Genomic DNA, 16,704 nt, shown 5'->3' on the forward strand with positions numbered 1-16,704 from the left:
AAAATCTATTTTGAATTTTTTTATTACAATCTATTTGAGTCCTTAATAAATGTGTTTAGTTAGAATCCAAGGATAATCCAAAAAATACGCATAATCATTCAGTCCAAACATACCATAAAAGTAGCTTAATATCCATATAAATAAAGAAGTCTTGATCATTTTTCACTATCCCTCTCGTCTCTCTCTCCCCCTCAAGAAAGACTCATAGCCAAATCAGTCTTTTCTTGAGGGAGGTGGAGAAAACTCAAACTAATTAAAAATAATGACGAAGAGCAATTACGACACGTGGGGTGTGAACGATGGCAATCCGAAATCCAGTAGCCAGCCGACAAGGCTGGGTGGTCCATCGTCGAAGCTTTCATTGATAGTGAGCGACAAATTGGACCGGACCAAGGAGGCCGCGGCCGCTGGCATGGAGAAAACCAAGGAAAAGACCAAGAAAACTGCCAAGAAGGTCAAGACCGGAGCCACCACCGGTGTCAATTGGATCAAAGTTAAATGTAACCAAAACAAGCTCTTTCCCAGGAAATAAAGCTTTGTAAAAGTTCGTGAATTAATTGATCATGCATTTGATTTGATTTCTTCTTTATTCATTGTATATGTAGATTCTGAATTTTGTATTGGTTATTTAATGGGAAATATGTGATGTTTTGGTTTCTCTCTGGCCTCTTTTTAGTTTCTTAACAAGATATGATTTTAAGGAGGAGATTTGGGATTAATAAATTTAATTTGATTTATGGGAATGTGGCCAGGATGATTAAATAATATTGCGGTTTATAACATTAGAATGACAAAAGCTTTAATGTAAATTACCTATACAAACATGGTTAGAGATCCAATGTTTCCACATTGTTTTACGTTTTAGTGGAAACAACATTAAGTCCACACGCCTTGTTAATGAATCTCATTTGAACAATGAAGGTAAATTTTCAATATGTGGTTTGCTACACACAATCAAATAAATAAATCAATAGTAGATTTAGGGAGCTGAGAGATAGTGGCCATCCCAAAAGCATCCACAATGGTCCGGACTAGTATCCGCTCCACATCAGCATTTTTCATTAAATTTTTTTATTTTATTTTATTTTTTGTTTTTCACATACACTAACGGGAATCTGGTCTGCTAAAGTAAACATTATCTGCTCGATCTATAACCTGATTTTGGCCTTTGTCCGTTGACAAGTCGTCGTTGGGATACATTTTGTAAAAAGTGAGTGAGTGAGTTTTGAGCTGAAGGAAGAGATGTTGTGTGAGGAATGAGTGAAAAATGAAGTGTATTTATAGATTGACAAGTGTGAAAAAAGGTAAAACGCGTGCCTCATCTGCCGGCCTACAGTGGGCGGACGACGCAAGATCGATACGTCGTCCGCGGATGAACTTTTGGGTGAGGCACTCGTCCGTTGCCGTGCAATGGGAGGATGAGGCGGACGACCGAACGGACGAGGGATCGCCCGGACGATCTCCGCCCCATTGTGGATGCTCTAAACCATCACTCGAGCCCAATTTTACTTCACGATAGCCAGAAACTGACATGTTCCTCGATCTTCAAAATCTTGTGTTTTTCTAATTTATTCATTAAATTAAAAAAGAACTCTACTACATCCATTTAAGTATTCTCAATACACTACTAAAATAAATGATCAAATTCTATTTGCATGTGCTATCATAAAACAAATGTTATTGCATGGGACTAAGCACATTAATTGATAGTATATAATAGTATGATTTGGTACAAAATTGAAGAAGCATTAACATGATTATAAAGGGTTTTGATCAACCAAATCAAATAGATCATCTCCAATTCCAAACCCAAGCATCCTCGCCATATCCTTAGCCTTCAATCTAGGCATCGCAACATCATTCTCCTTCAGCCACGTGTACACAACAAAAACCTTTTGCACCACAAACAACTCCAACGCCTCTGGATTGAACACCACTCCCATTCTCAAACTCATCTATTCATTCCCCAAATTCAATTCCAAATTTGAGTTGCAAAATAATTCAATTTAAGATTAAAATGTCATGAAATTTTTTTTACCAAATTGCCTATAATTACCTGGTGAGGTACAAGCATTGCAGCGTAGCGTGCAAGCTCCCCTGCTCTCCAGTCCAAAACCAGAGGCAGCCATGGATACACAGCGTCGAGCCTCACAAACCACAGCCTAATCTCAGGAAACTCCGATAGCTCTCGAGGATCATTCTCGTCCGCCCTAACGTAGTTGATCGTAAAACCCACGCTACGTTCTAGCAGCTCCTCCGCCTTCTCCTTCGCTGCATCCGCGATTATATCAATCTCGCGTTTCAATTTCACCAATCGATAAATTGAATTACCTGAGGTCACGCCGGTGGCGGCGTGGAACGGAGACAGATCGAGGCGGGCGATGGCGTCGTTGTCGATGACGACCTCGAACCTGCCTTGCTTCGGCGGCATCGGCGGCGGGGCTTTCGTCGCATCTGCGGAGCACAAAATTAGGGCGAAATTGAGAAATTGAAGTAGCAGCGAGATTTGAGTACCTTCTTCTTCGAAGAGAGAGAGGTCGTAGTTTCCGGAGGGATTGAATGACACAGAAGTGGAAATGGAGATTGAACGGTGCGATTCAGAGAGAGAAAACGGGGAGTGAGATTTGATTATGGATTGAGAAGAAGAAGAGGAGTGTTTGAGTGGACAAGAAGGTGGATAAAGAGGTCGTATGGAAGCTGCCATTGAGATTGAGCTCCCTTCTTTTTCTTTTTCTTTTTGTGAATTATTCTCTTTTAAATTGAAGATAATGGGCCTATGGCCAGAATATTTATTGGACATGAGGCCCAAACTAGTTTCAGTCGGCCCAATACATATTTTGGGCCACTGTTTGTTTATTGTATTTTCTTTTTCAGATGGTTCCTACTTCCTCCGTCGCAGAGTCACTTTTGGCCATAAAATTCCGTCTCAGTTTAAGAGTCACATTTAGAATTTTCTATATTTGGTCATACAATTTTATCCCATTGTTCATCAGAAAATGCCATTAATCTATATTAAAATAAACCAAAATAAAAATAAAAATCCAAAAAGTCAAAAGGGACCCACCTTCAACCAACTCACTTCATTTATTACACACTCCACCATCTCATTTCATTTATTACACACTTCAATTTTTTCTTAAAATCCGAGTCATAACTATATTTAATTCCTAATCTGGGACGGAGAGAGTACATTAATTCGAGTGAAATGAAGAAGGAAACTTGGAGGGAAGCCACAAGAAAATTGCCAATTCACAAGTTTGAGTTATAATTTTGTCGTGTTGTGGTGTCGGTTAAGAAAATTTTGATAGCATTTATACTTGGTAGATGTAGCAGTCTTATCATATAAATTGACCATATAAGCCAAAATGCGTTTTCCAAAAAGAAAATTGTATATAAAGAAAATATTACTACTAATGAACGATAGTTCATCGGGCCCATTTTTATTGATGAATTCCACACAAGATCAGTTGATTAATCAAACTGATCACCTATACTATGATTGACGCAATTTTCATTATTTATGTGAGTCTTCAATGCTACCGAACCTAAATTCTTGTATAGTTAATTTTGTTGCGAAAACAACTACTCTTATTCTTAATTATAAAATGAATGTACTAAGAATGACTGGTGAGAGAAAAAGTTTTTATCAGGGTACTATCGGAAACGTATTCAATGGACATGAATAGAGTGTCGGGGGTTCGAATACGAGGGCAAGGGCGGACACATAATTTTATTTCGGCAAGGGCTATATATTTTCCATGTATCGTATTTGAAATATTGAAAATAGAAAATTTGTAGTAGTATGATTTTTTTTGGTTTCCTAAGGTATCTCTCCTGCCGGTAGCTAGAGGACTAACTCTTGTCACAACGGTCAAAACACTAACCTGTAGGGGATTGGCCAAATGGTTTGCTATATTCACATGGGCAGGGCTCGAACCCCTGACCTCATTTGTATGATTTAATTTAATGATAAATGTTTTTCCACCATAACTTACACAAAATATCAAACATTTGACAAAATTATAAGATAACTTATTCGTAGGGGTTTAAGCCCCTTGAGCCTTTCACTTCAATTCTCCATGGTTCGAATCCCTCCTCGCCTTCACCCGGCCCAAAATAAGGAAGTACCTACCCATAGTGACTAGAATGGATATCTTGTAACCGAAAACTAAATCAAGCTAATTCTTAATGCTATATATAGGGTTAATAAAAGTTTTGATATACTAATTAATTGCTATGTTTAGTGTGAGACTAGTTGATTTTTTTTTCAGGGTTAGGGTCACAAGATGGTGTGAAAACCAATTCATCACTTCATATAAGTTCATAAAATTAACTAAAAAACAAGAACAAGTCAAGATTCCATAGTATAGCATAGAAAATGAAGTTGGCTTAGCAATCGAGAAGGGCCGTGTGTAATATATGGACCCATACATACACAGAATAATTGAATGAAGAAACATATAAATCTCTAGAAAGATCATTTATTAAATGAAAATATATATGTGGAGCATTTTGATTAAAGGTAATGAGCATATATATATAAAAGAATTGAAACCGAAAAATGAAGATGGAGTCGTAAGATGAGAAGCATGTCGGAGTAGTGGGGTTCTGCAACGAAGCAGGTAAGGAGAATTTAATGAGATGATAGTATTATTGCAGGAAATAATTGTTGTGAGTTATAGCTTGAAAATGATTTGCATTTACCTCTGGTCCCTATAATCTAGATCCAAACCTATTTCAAGAATCTCCCATTTTTGGCTCTTTGCAGTCTCCATGAAATTATTCCGATACCAACGAGTTATGATCTTCGACTCCTAGGTTGTAGTAAGGGATAACGAGGAATAACAAAATTCGTACCCTTTAATCGAATGAATATTGGATGCTAACTTTACCGACGGATTTTGCAATCGCAAGTGTGTCAATAAATTTCGAACTTTTCGTATTTTCGTTCTTTTTGGTAATTTTTTTATTTATGAATAAGGATAAAGAATGTGAATGACTTAAATTGCAAAAAGCAGAGAATACTTCAACAGGCACAAAGGACATTCAATTTAATTACAGTGCAATAAAAAAAATGACATTTTTCAATATAATTAAAGACGCTGATTTGTTTACTATACAAAACTATGAAAGTTAAAGCAAAATAATCTAACCACATAAACTAATGAACATGAATGTGGCAAATTTTGAATAAAATTTAAAATAATATATTATGGCTTCAGTTTTCATACGATTTGCAACCTGAATTTTGAGTCCACTAGAAAAAAAAAATGGGACCATGGTCCATATATATGAACTATGATCGAGTGTCGAATTTTTCTCATTGACCAAGTTGGTAGAATTGAATTGCAACTACTTCTATCTAACTTTAATTAAATGCAGCAATGTGTGATGCTTTGATCGATGGCCTTAATTATGTCTGATAAATTATGCAATTGCATGTGGCCCTTCCTATATTTATACCATCTCTATAGATTCATCATTCATGCATTTGGCACCATAGCCATTGTTGACAAATTGTGAGAATGTCGTGCCTATGAAATTAACTAACTTTACATGACCAATTAATTCATTTACTTCGTTAATATATGAAGCCGTTGACTCATGTATACTAATTAATCAAATAAAAGTCGCCATTTAGTTTGTGCTCTTTTCATAGATTATTTTCGGATTTCCAAATGAATATACAATAGAGGGGTCTTATTCTAATGCTTATAGCACCTTAATCAAAAATCAAGACTAAATCTCTACCCGTGGATTTTAAAATGAGTGGATAAGATTAAAGCTCACAAATCTCAATAAATAGTAGACAAAATATCAACAAAAGGGTAATATTGTCATTATGTTATCATATGATAATTTTCGTGAGTGTTTTTTTATATCAACATTGTGTATTACAAATATCAACAATATGACATTAGAATATCAATACAAAGACAAGAAAATATCAACACATTTTTATTGAGATTGGACATGCGTAATATTGAGATTTTGCCTATAACATATTGAGATTTTTTGTTGCATTTGTTGATAAAAACTGCTTATCAACATGTACGAAAATTGAAATATAATTTATCAAATTTCATCACCCGAACATCGTCGGAACATATGCAATTGAGATCTCGCTGGAATCCTTATTAAATTATCTTTAATTTGATATATTTTTTGCGAAAAAATAATTTAAATTGAGAGAGTTACGTAAATTTAAAGATTTGAGATGATTTTGAATAGAGAGAAAGTAGTTAGTTATAATTACTACATATAGTATTTGACATTAATACCCTTTTAATTTAATTAATAATTATTTAAATTTAAAATTTATTACCCTTGACATTATATTAACCACAAGATCTTCTAATTTAATGGTTGAAAATTGATCTTAATTTGAGATTGGTAATTAGTTAGCAATTGATTATATCCGTACATATGTAATCATCACTCTATGTATAGGAGTTGATTAAAAATTAATTATTGTGAAAACGTAAAAATACTTGCAGTGAAAATTTAACGGAAATGGTATATATATTCACTGTAAACAACAATTGCATTGGAAAAAAATTGCCACCTCTAATATTCGAACTTAGATATGCATTCATCGGGTAAAAGTAATGCATTTACAGTCTATACCATTTGATGGTTAAAATAATTTTAGTTTTTACCACATCAAATTTTTATTTCAAAGTGAATTATTTAAAAGTAAAAGATATTTTTTGGGGAAATTGCTGAAAATGTAGTACATAATAATGAAAATTGACATCCCAACTTTTCACCCAAAAATGTCCTCATAATATATTTTACCTTTAAATTTCAAATTCGAAAAGGTTTCAAATATCTGTATGCTTCATTAAAATCTAATGACGAAACATCTAATTTATTTGAACCAAACAAAAGTAATAATGTTACGAGTTTCCAAAACATTATCTCATGTAACTCTAGTATGATGCTAATTCTGGTAACGAGAATGCATGGGGTGTTTGTTTTTAAATTTCTAAAATTTGCAAAATTCAGGTTTTTCAACCAATTTAAAAATCCACATGTACTACCTAAATATTACTAATTTGTTTTGCTTTAGCAACAAATTAAGATTTTGGCTCTAATATGACTTAAATATAAATCTTAATTTAATTTCACATAATACAACGCTGTTTTGCTGTCTAAAACATGGCTTTCGAGCTTAAGTATGTCATCAGGCTATGTTAGCTAGCATTGAATGTTGATTAATTACAAAATTAGAATACATCAATTGTTTAATTACAAAATCAGAACAAACCAATAGTTTGGATCTAAAAATTGATATAGCAACTTCAAATTTTGCGAAAGTTAGAAATTTATAGGGAAATTAATTAACCCAACAAATAATATTCATTCATATGATTAGCCAAACAAAAGAAGAGTAAAAAATGGAAGAAGCATGAGTGGAATTATGAGCAGACAAGTGAGCAGTTGGGATGTTTTGTTGTTGGTAGTAAAAAAATAAAATAACGTCAACGCCCAGGTAGTCACGTGTGGGACCCAGACGTCGACGTCCACGTGGAAGAGGGGGCCGCGGTTCGCCGTCGGAGTGAGCGGTGGCTGGTGGCGGTTGTTGGGATTGTCACCGTCGCATTAGCTGCTTGGCCCAGCTTCCTGTCGCGGCATCATTTCCATTCCATCGTTTGGTGCCAATCCATCCTACTCATCCTTTTCCTTTTTTTTTTCTTGTTAATCAAGTGTGAATGCTAGTAACAATATTTTATGGGATTAGTACGTTCTACATACTTCAATTTTAGGATAAAATTAGCCAAAGTTTCAATCAAATTACATAATTATTGCGATTTTACTATTCCTCTCTTTTAATTATTTTTTTCAGCTATTCTCGCTAAAACTTAAAGAAAAATTGGTCAATTAAACCATTAACTAAAAAAAAACAAAAATAAAAAATCTAATACCTTTAAAAGTGATATTGACAATTTTACTTATGTGAAATGCCGACACTAACTGTGGAGCATCCATATCGTAAGTTTCATCTCCGCATAGAGCATCCATATCGTAAGTTTCATCTCCGCATAGAGCATCTACAATAGCGGACTAGAGGTAGGACTAAAGGTAGGACTATTAGCAGTTAGGGCGTGGGGATGTCCGTCCACAATAGCGAACTAACACGACGAACGTCCTGAAGTAGGACGGGCGCCCATCCACACATTAACCGTTAGTCCTACCTTTAGTCCGCTATTGCGGGGACAGAGATGGACTAACCAATTTTTTTATTTTTTTTATTTTTTTATTTGCACTCAATGTTTACAACTTCATTTTTTTAATATTTGATAAACACCAACAATCAAAATGAATTAATCGTATTTTCAATTTGTTTTATTAGCTAGGGCGTCGGCTAGTCCTAGTGCTAGCGTATTATTGTGTTGTGGTTAGTCCTAGTGATGTGGCAGGCTGTGGTTAGTCCTAGTGACGTGACAAGTTGTGGTTAGTCCTAGTGACGTGACAGGAGGTGTTTTTGGTTAGTCCTAGTGTTATGCTATTGGTTAGTTGATTCACTTGGATTTTACATGGTTTTAGAGGGTAGTTTTACTTGATTTTGATTGTATATTGTGTATTTTGAGACATGATTATAGCTACTCCTCTGATATTGGTATTTTGACCATTTTGTGAAGAATGTGTAGAAAAAGGGTCGAAAATGAGCTTAAATGGCGAAAGGAAGCATCGGGATGAAAAAGGACGAAAATGCAGCGCACAGCTGGCGGATCGCCAGCTTCGCCAATCTCCAACCTGGCGACTCGCCAGGACAGACGCCCAGATTTTCCGAGAGCAGCTGGCGACTCGCCAGCTTCATCGTTTAACAAACCTGGCGACCCGCCAGGTTCAACCGACTCTTCTAAGCAAGGAAATTCGAGCCCTAATTATATATCATGCATGGGATGCCTCCTACACCATTCTACACGCCTCCAACCCCAAAAATACCACTTTTTCACCCAGAAAAAAGAGAAGAACGAGCAGAGGACGAGTATTCATCGCAAGATTGAAGACGAGGCCTCCAATCCCGCCCAATCCGATTCTAGGAGTTCATCTTTTAGTTTTATTCTTGTTCACCTTTTAGCTAAATTTTCCGTAGAGTTCTACAGGGGAGATACAATAATTCTTATGTTTAATTGATTTCCGTATTCTATGCCTTGGCTCATGTGGTTATACATTTCTTTGACTGATCACCTTATAAATACATGTGGATTTTACTACAAGAACTGAGAAGTGAGTAGTTTAATTTGAAAGAGAAGAAATTGACGACTTTGCCAATATAATCGAGAGATTTGAGCCTTTGAATGAAGCTAAGTATCTTATGAGCTATTAGGAGTTGTTGCCTTAGTTCTAGGAAGGAGATTTCCGTTCTAGGTAGCAATCTACAAATTATATGCTTTGAGAAAAAAATAGTTTTACCTTAGTGATAGCTTAATAACCCTTGAGAACCTTTGTTGGCGTAGTTTGGAAGTTAATTGAGCATATGATAGTTGTTATCGATCCCGTAGGATTCTACCTTCCTCATCCTTGATCTACATCCGTTTTCTCTTATTTGCTTTTAGTTCTCTAGTTGTTTTTAATTGTTTTTACCTTGCTTTTAAGTAGATTAAGAAAACCAAACTTTCCGATTCATCTAGATAGTAATTGAGGTTGGTTCGTGGTAATTAGGTTGACACTGATTGTCTCTGTGGATACGATACTTTTTGCTTACTATTTGCTACATTAGCCCCGTACACTTGGGGGTATACTTGTGTTAAAAATAAGTTGAGTCATTAGTCCAACTTATTTATGGATGCTCTAAGATGGAATGTAGCTCTAAGATGGTTAATACACATAGGTTTTTTTTGCATTTCACGTTGTAAAATTTTACACACCTATATATCTTCACAAAACCAAATCGTGACACATTTCGCTACATTCAGTATATTCTTCCTAATTAAATTCTAAATGAGATTTGTGGAATTTCAATTGGAGTGGACGCATTTTACATAAGGATGTACACAAATTTTTACCGTATTTGATTGGGACTACGTCGCTCTCCATTCTCAAAATTATTCAATTCATACTCGTAACTTTAAAATATATAGAATTGAATGTCAAATTATATAGTTTGTGTTCATTAAAATTACTTGGAGGTCCTTTGTGAAGTAGTACATAGTTTTCATTTGACAGAGACGCAAATTTGAATCTCAAGACATGAGATATTGAATGCAGTAGGTATAGTCATGTGACACATCGGTAAATAAATTAATCTATGTTTCTTCGTACTGTCAATTTTACCACAAATACTGCAATCTTGTTTATGTATTGTCCAATCTTATTTATTCAAATACTATTTCTCCACATTCTCAAAAAAACATTAACACAAAATATGAAATATTATTATGAAGTTAGATATTATGAATTCCAAGAAGAGACAATCGTCCGGGTGCAAATTCACACTAAACATACAAACATTCCGACATTAATTTTTAAATTGAGATTTGGCATTATCTCTAAACAATTAATGGTGCCTCATTCTCTGAGGATGATTCTGTCTTGTTCCCCATTAATTACTAATAACATAGTTGGAATTCCATTTATCCACTATTTAATTAAGCATCATTCAAAAAGACCCTAATCATTCCCATGTAAAACTTTTTACAAAAAGGAATAAAATCCCATTTTTTACAAAAACAACTAACATCATTCAATGTTCAAGAAATAACATGGGCCCTCATGCATTCAATATTAGGTGTGTGGATATATTATAGTATATATAAGCAAGACTTATGCTTAAGTTCATTCACCACTATCACTACAAAGTCACAGAGCACTTATTCAGCAAACTCTAGCTCTTCTTCCTTAAACTTATTCCTCTTCTGTCACCAAAGAGAGAAGAATAAAAGCGAGGGCATAATGAGGTCATGGCTACTGATGTTCCTGCTAATTTTGTCTGTTCTAATTCATGATGCTCAAGGTATTAATTAATGATCATTTATTAGTATTATTTTCATTAGAAAGATATGTTGAGTAGCTGTCTTGTTATTAATTAATTCTTTGTTCAATTTATTTGTGCAGGTAGAATTTTAATTAGTAATAAAGCATCCACTCCAGCTGAAGCTGATCATGGGCTACATGTAAGAATGATATTCTTGAACAATTAATCATGTAAAATAACTACAATTGAATTAGTACTATTAGTATATTACTATATATGATTATGGATTTTGTAGATTTAACTTAGAATCAATTTTTCAGCAGGAAAAACTTGGTGAGATGAACAAGAGCAATGATGAGAAAGAAAGCAAGAAGTGGTCAGGTAAAAGGAAGGAACCCCACAATTTGTTACCAAGAATCCATGAAGATTACTATGGTCCAAGAATGCACAGACCTAAACACCACTGAGTTCTTCACCTATACACATTTGATTTTCAACCTCTCCTAATTTTTACTAGACAATTATTAGGTTTTACTCCAAAGCCAAATTGATATGACCATTCAATTCTTGTAGCCTCTCCTCCATCATGTACTTCTTGCTCTTGATTAGTTCTAATCATTCCTTTCCATTGTATCATTTTTCTGAGATAATTTAGTGCAACACACAATTAGTGTTTCAAGAATGAGTTGAATTCTATCTCAAGCATTGGCTTTATTTTATTGATTGCAGGAAGCAATAGGAAACTTACTTTGATCCATATTTCTAGCACTACCACCATTGCTAAGGTTGGTTAATTAAATCTTTACAAAAAGAAAATAAAATAAAATCCAATTATTACACTATATTTTCAAGAATCATCAAATTTTCAAATAAGAATGCCTACATAATCATGGTTTTTTATTTGGTTATTACAGAGTGGTGAAATAAAATCGGAGGCCCTTGTTTCAACTAACTCGAAAATGGGAAGGGAAGACCAAAATGTTGTTGTTAATTCATCGTCGAAAACGCAGCAAGAGCAAGATATTGTAGACATGGCTGAGATGGATTACACCTTGGCAAGAAGAAAACCACCAATACACAACTAAGACAAAACTTTTCTAACTTGAAGGAGAAGTTTGTCTAAGCAAAAAGGGTGCAGCATTGCAGAAATGCTGCCATTGTGTATATAATAGAGTGTATTTTTATGAAATCCTAATAATTATTAGACTATGTGATGATCATTGTGATCAAATTATAAGCACTATATATAGCTGGATAGCAAAATTGTTTTGTTAGCTTTTGTAATTTAAAATAATTATATGCTAAAAGTACAGTTACTTAAAGTAGTTTAAAACCCTAATTTATTTAGCATTTTATATTGAGCTATAAACACATATGAATATACATACTCAAGTTTTAAATTGTTTAATGCTGAACATTTATTGATGAATATCTGTATTACTATACATGAGGTATAGTGTTTATTTTTGTAAGATATATTCTTGTGTAGTGCACATATGTCAGGTGGAACACATAAAACTATAAGGGGCCTAAAACGCATGTATAGTCATTGGATATATACTATTCATAATTTCATATAATATCTTAACTAATAAGTACAAATAATTATATGAATTTTTTGGAGGATATGAATTTGATTTTTATTTGAAGGGTGTCTTATCGGCCTTGTATTTATTACAAAACCCCATCTGAGCAAGGGTTTAGGTAAGTATTGGTTCCACATATTTATTGCAATTTTTCTGCCCATTCCCAACATGTACCCTCTTCTCTTCGACTAGATTAGGGTTTGGTCCACTTGCGGACCACATATGAATTTTCTTGATTATCAGCTCTTATGGCATTGATTGAAGAGTGTATTTTCAAGATTAAAATGTCTTAAATTCGTCGATAACTAGACCACATTTCATATCTGGTTTTTGAAAATGTGGAGTACGCCTCTCATGTGGTCTTCGGATGTTGGTATGTGGACTAGCGTTGACAAATTTGGATACGACACGAACACACATGCACAAAATTAATAGATTGGTGTCAAGCTTTATCGTGTTTATGTCTTTATCCATGTGTGGGTTCACGTCCCATTATTATTATATTGTTATTTTTATATATTAGTTATTTTACTTCTTAGTTTACTTGTATGGGGATCTAGCGGTGCGAAATTGAATTTTAGGTAGATATGGACGTTGTTAAAAGACTAATAATTAGGAAGCTCAGTGTATTGATGCATTCTTCTTAAATTAAAAGATGTTTTACAATGTAAAAGGAAAAAGAAAAAGAGAAGGCCCAAATTTTAAAAAATAATACTAATATGAGCAAGAATTGGGTCCAGCAAGTGATGGTGTCAGCCCACGAAAAAGCCCAAATTTCTGTTTGTGCAGATTTGTGAGATGCAGCCCAATTAATATTCCTTGTACTATTATTCTTTTCTTTTTGGCCACCATTTATCCCAAAAGCCAACTCGAGTCTCTACTTGTGAAAAAATGAAAATAAAACTACTGTACTAAAAATCGTGAAGAACTATATTATACTCCAATCGTCTAAAAAAAAAAAAAATCTTACTTTAATATTTTAAAATTATTCATGAACAATACTCTCATTTCAATAATTAGAAAATTTTTCTCTGAGTATCCACAATACAGCCGCGTCCGCCTATTGTAAGCCGGAGGGGAACTGCAGCGAAGGTGGAACAGCCGGTTATCCGGCGGAGGGATGCGGCGGGCGATACGACGGTCTACTGCGAGTTGCGCAACCGCCACGACGATCTTTTTGAATTTTGTCTTTTTTTTTTAATTAAAATTTTTATCTATATATAAAATATATATTCTCAATTCATTTTTTTCTTTTTGTCCGATTAATTTTGTTCTAGTCTAATTAAAATATATCAATAATTAAAATAAATGTGAGGCTAGACAAGTTTTTGTGGTGAGCAATGACTTTAATTACTAGGTGGATAACTTTTTTTTTTTTTTTTTTGGCAAAACATTGTACTTTGACTGTTTATTCCGAAAAATCCTTTTAAAATTTTTTTCATCTTAATTGGTCCTTGTACTCTACCTATTCAAAGGAGGATGTTTTTTTTTCCGGCTATAGCATGATTGTGCCAAAGAATTCTTCTTGTGGACACTCTCACTATCTTTGACTCCTCTGTCCTAGCTGTCTAGGAATAATAATGACGGAGAGTAGCGCTTGTTTACTCTTCAACTGTGTTTTCATATTTCAAGATTGGTTGGCTTCAAAAATCTTCTCATTTTCAATCAAAATCGAGCAAAGCATGGCAGCCTATGGAGCTCTGGTTTCTCTTATGCATATCATAGATACCCTCGACAAACATCCTTCGCCTCCCATTTCTATCCACAAAACACAAGTTCAATCTCTCACTCAAAATGTAACCTTCTTGCAAGAATTTCTTGATGGTTATACATCCCCTGTCGTTGCTGATGGCCGCGAAGCCGATCCATTGGAGCGTCACATTACTGATGCAGTTTATGCAGCTGAGGATGTTATCGAGTCTCAAATTGTGGTTCAAATTGACAAGCGATCCGCAATAGTTGAAGATCCTGACTTCTATCAAGATCTGTAGAAAGTGATAGAAGAAATGGATCTGATCAAGAAAGATGTGTTGAAGATTGCAACTGCAAGCCAAACTCAGCCGCAGCAAAAGCCCGTTGCTGACTCGACGTCTTCTTCTACTGTGAAGGAAAACGTGATGGTGGGTTTTGAACAAGTCTTTCTTGAAGTTTTGGATAAGCTAACTGGAGATCAACTCAATCGCCAAATCATCCCCACCATGGGGATGGGTGTGGCATTGGTAAGCAGGGGCGGACGCAGAAAAAATTGGCCGTAAGGGCTGAGCTTCATCATATATTTAATACGAACTAGTCCAAAATATACTCCCTCTGTCCATAAAAATATGCGTACTTTCCATTTTCGCCCGTTCTTCCACAAAAATATGTGCATTTTATTTTTGGAAAGTTATATTAATTCAATAATATAGGCCCTACTATCCGTTTAACACTACTTTAACTACAATTTTCCTCCTCTCTCTTACTTTACCAATTTTGTCTTTATTCCTGTGTTATACCCCTTGCCCATATTTTTATGGGATGGAGGGAGTATCTAAAAAAAAGAACATATCAGAGCTTCTAAAGCGGTGACAACTGAATTCTACGTGTTCTCACTGATTGAAAACATTATAAGATTCATTCGTTATCAATATATAAAAACAGGTCCTTCTCAATATAGACAGTTAAAATGTCATTTATCCACTCATCTCCCATTAGTTTATATCAATAAGATATTATCAAGAACCACGTCAACATAACATAACTGTATTCTATATATTAGACAATCACAATTCACAACTATTACCTCACAAGTAACATTGTTATAATTTTTCTAATTTGCAACTATTCTATCAAAATCTTAAAAAGAAAAAAGGTAAAATATAAAATTAACAACTTTAGTAAACTCTTTACCTCACAATTTATGTAAAATTTGAATGTTAATTTCTGTAAAGTCTCAAAAACTCAAACCCTCTGTATTCCTTTGATTTTTTAAAGTCCCAAAACCGTGTACCCACTTCTTAAATTTTAAAAAACGTGTGCCCACCTTAAAAAGTGAGAGCACTTCTATAAAATGCGTTCTCTGTTTTTTAAAGTTAAAAACGAGTACATATAAAGTGGGGTAAGTGCGGTAAGTTTGACTTTTACTTGTATAATTAATTAATCTATACAATATATAAAATGGGAGTTTTGAGATATTCACTATATTGCCATTATGAAAATTTTGTAATATTAATGAAAAAAATTTAAATTATCTCAATATTTTATCGGTAATATGTTGGTACTTCACGGAATCATGGGAGCAGTTAAGGATTAGTGGAGTGGTGGATGTCATCTATGGAACTACTTCTGGTCCACTCAAAATTTTCTATGTAAGTTTTTTCACTCGGACGTTTGATCTTCTCTCTGCTGATTGACTACGCATTTTGAGTACAGCAGAGAGCCAGAGAGAAGGTTATGTGCGTGCGTGTTTCCTTTTTATTGTTTTTCCAATGATATGTGAATTATGCGACTGCATGATGTGTTAATGATTTTTTGTTCCATTCTACTAAGTATTATGTAAACTGCAGAGTGAGAGATAGAAAGCGAGAGAGAGGTGTAGTAGAAATGTTGCATACGGAACGAAAGTATGGAATCAGGCGCATTTAGTGTTGATCATCGTCTCCTGAAGCTATATTCAACCGCTATTGACTCTCTCTTAAACATATAATAGGTTAAACCTTGGTCAGATTTCACTGTTTCTGTAACTTCTAATATCCTTTTAATTGAACATTGATCTATTTATTGGAGGGTAATAACATTTTCGGTTCACAAAATATTATGGTGGAAATTTCAGAGCCTGGAAAATGGAAGAATGAAATCACAAAAATTAGTTGCAGTTTTCACCACTGGCATTGGATTGGCTAGCACTATAGTAATACATCTGGTTTACTTAGTAACTTTGACTCTGATCAGCACTATATCATGGCAGAAGGGACTGGGTCATGTCAGTGGATGCATTCCCAGCCAAAACCTCAAAATTATGTTCCGTTTCTTTCAGAGACAGGGCACGCTGAAATCCAGAAACAAAAAGGCATATGATGTTTCAGCACAATGTCCTACTTTGCAATTACCATACCCTTCTCAATTGGTAAAGAACCCTTTATGCATACAGATAGAATTCGTCCAGAGTGGAACTAAGATTTCAAGAGCAAAGTTATTGTTAAAAGTAAAAGGGTCGGT

The 16,704-nt window shown here is 34.5% G+C and overlaps 2 protein-coding genes and 1 pseudogene across 4 annotated transcripts; 2 read left to right on the forward strand and 1 right to left on the reverse strand.

Moving 5' to 3' along the window:
• Positions 1-1,666: 1,666 nt before the first annotated feature.
• LOC125196394 (protein CHLORORESPIRATORY REDUCTION 6, chloroplastic-like) lies at positions 1,667-2,732 on the reverse strand. 2 transcript variants are annotated; one of them, XM_048094887.2, is made up of 4 exons: positions 2,515-2,732; positions 2,332-2,454; positions 2,057-2,271; positions 1,667-1,955 (listed from the first exon to the last, which is right to left on the reverse strand). In XM_048094887.2, the coding sequence occupies exons 1-4, from the start codon at positions 2,702-2,704 to the stop codon at positions 1,758-1,760; spliced, it is 726 nt and encodes a 241-aa protein (XP_047950844.1). In that variant the 5' UTR covers positions 2,705-2,732; the 3' UTR covers positions 1,667-1,757. The 2 variants fall into 2 exon arrangements, with proteins under 2 accessions (XP_047950844.1, XP_088912149.1); XM_089056023.1 differs by having other exon boundaries at positions 2,057-2,454.
• Positions 2,733-10,797: 8,065 nt separating this feature from the next.
• Positions 10,798-12,249, forward strand: LOC125193675 (uncharacterized). Of its 2 annotated transcripts, none has more exons than XM_048091517.2 (5): positions 10,798-10,963; positions 11,065-11,123; positions 11,245-11,305; positions 11,654-11,709; positions 11,839-12,249. In XM_048091517.2, exons 1-5 carry the CDS (start codon positions 10,903-10,905, stop codon positions 12,007-12,009), a joined length of 408 nt encoding a protein of 135 aa, XP_047947474.1. In that variant the 5' UTR covers positions 10,798-10,902; the 3' UTR covers positions 12,010-12,249. The 2 variants fall into 2 exon arrangements, with proteins under 2 accessions (XP_047947474.1, XP_047947476.1); XM_048091519.2 differs by having other exon boundaries at positions 11,248-11,305.
• A 1,764-nt stretch (positions 12,250-14,013) lies between these two features.
• Positions 14,014-14,938, forward strand: LOC148927093 (uncharacterized; annotated as a pseudogene).
• The last annotated feature ends 1,766 nt before the right edge of the window (positions 14,939-16,704 follow it).

This window comes from Salvia hispanica, chromosome 4, assembly GCF_029641045.1.
Source record: "Salvia hispanica isolate PSC_SH4W2 chromosome 4, Shi_PSC_v1, whole genome shotgun sequence".
NCBI lineage: Eukaryota > Viridiplantae > Streptophyta > Magnoliopsida > Lamiales > Lamiaceae > Salvia > Salvia hispanica.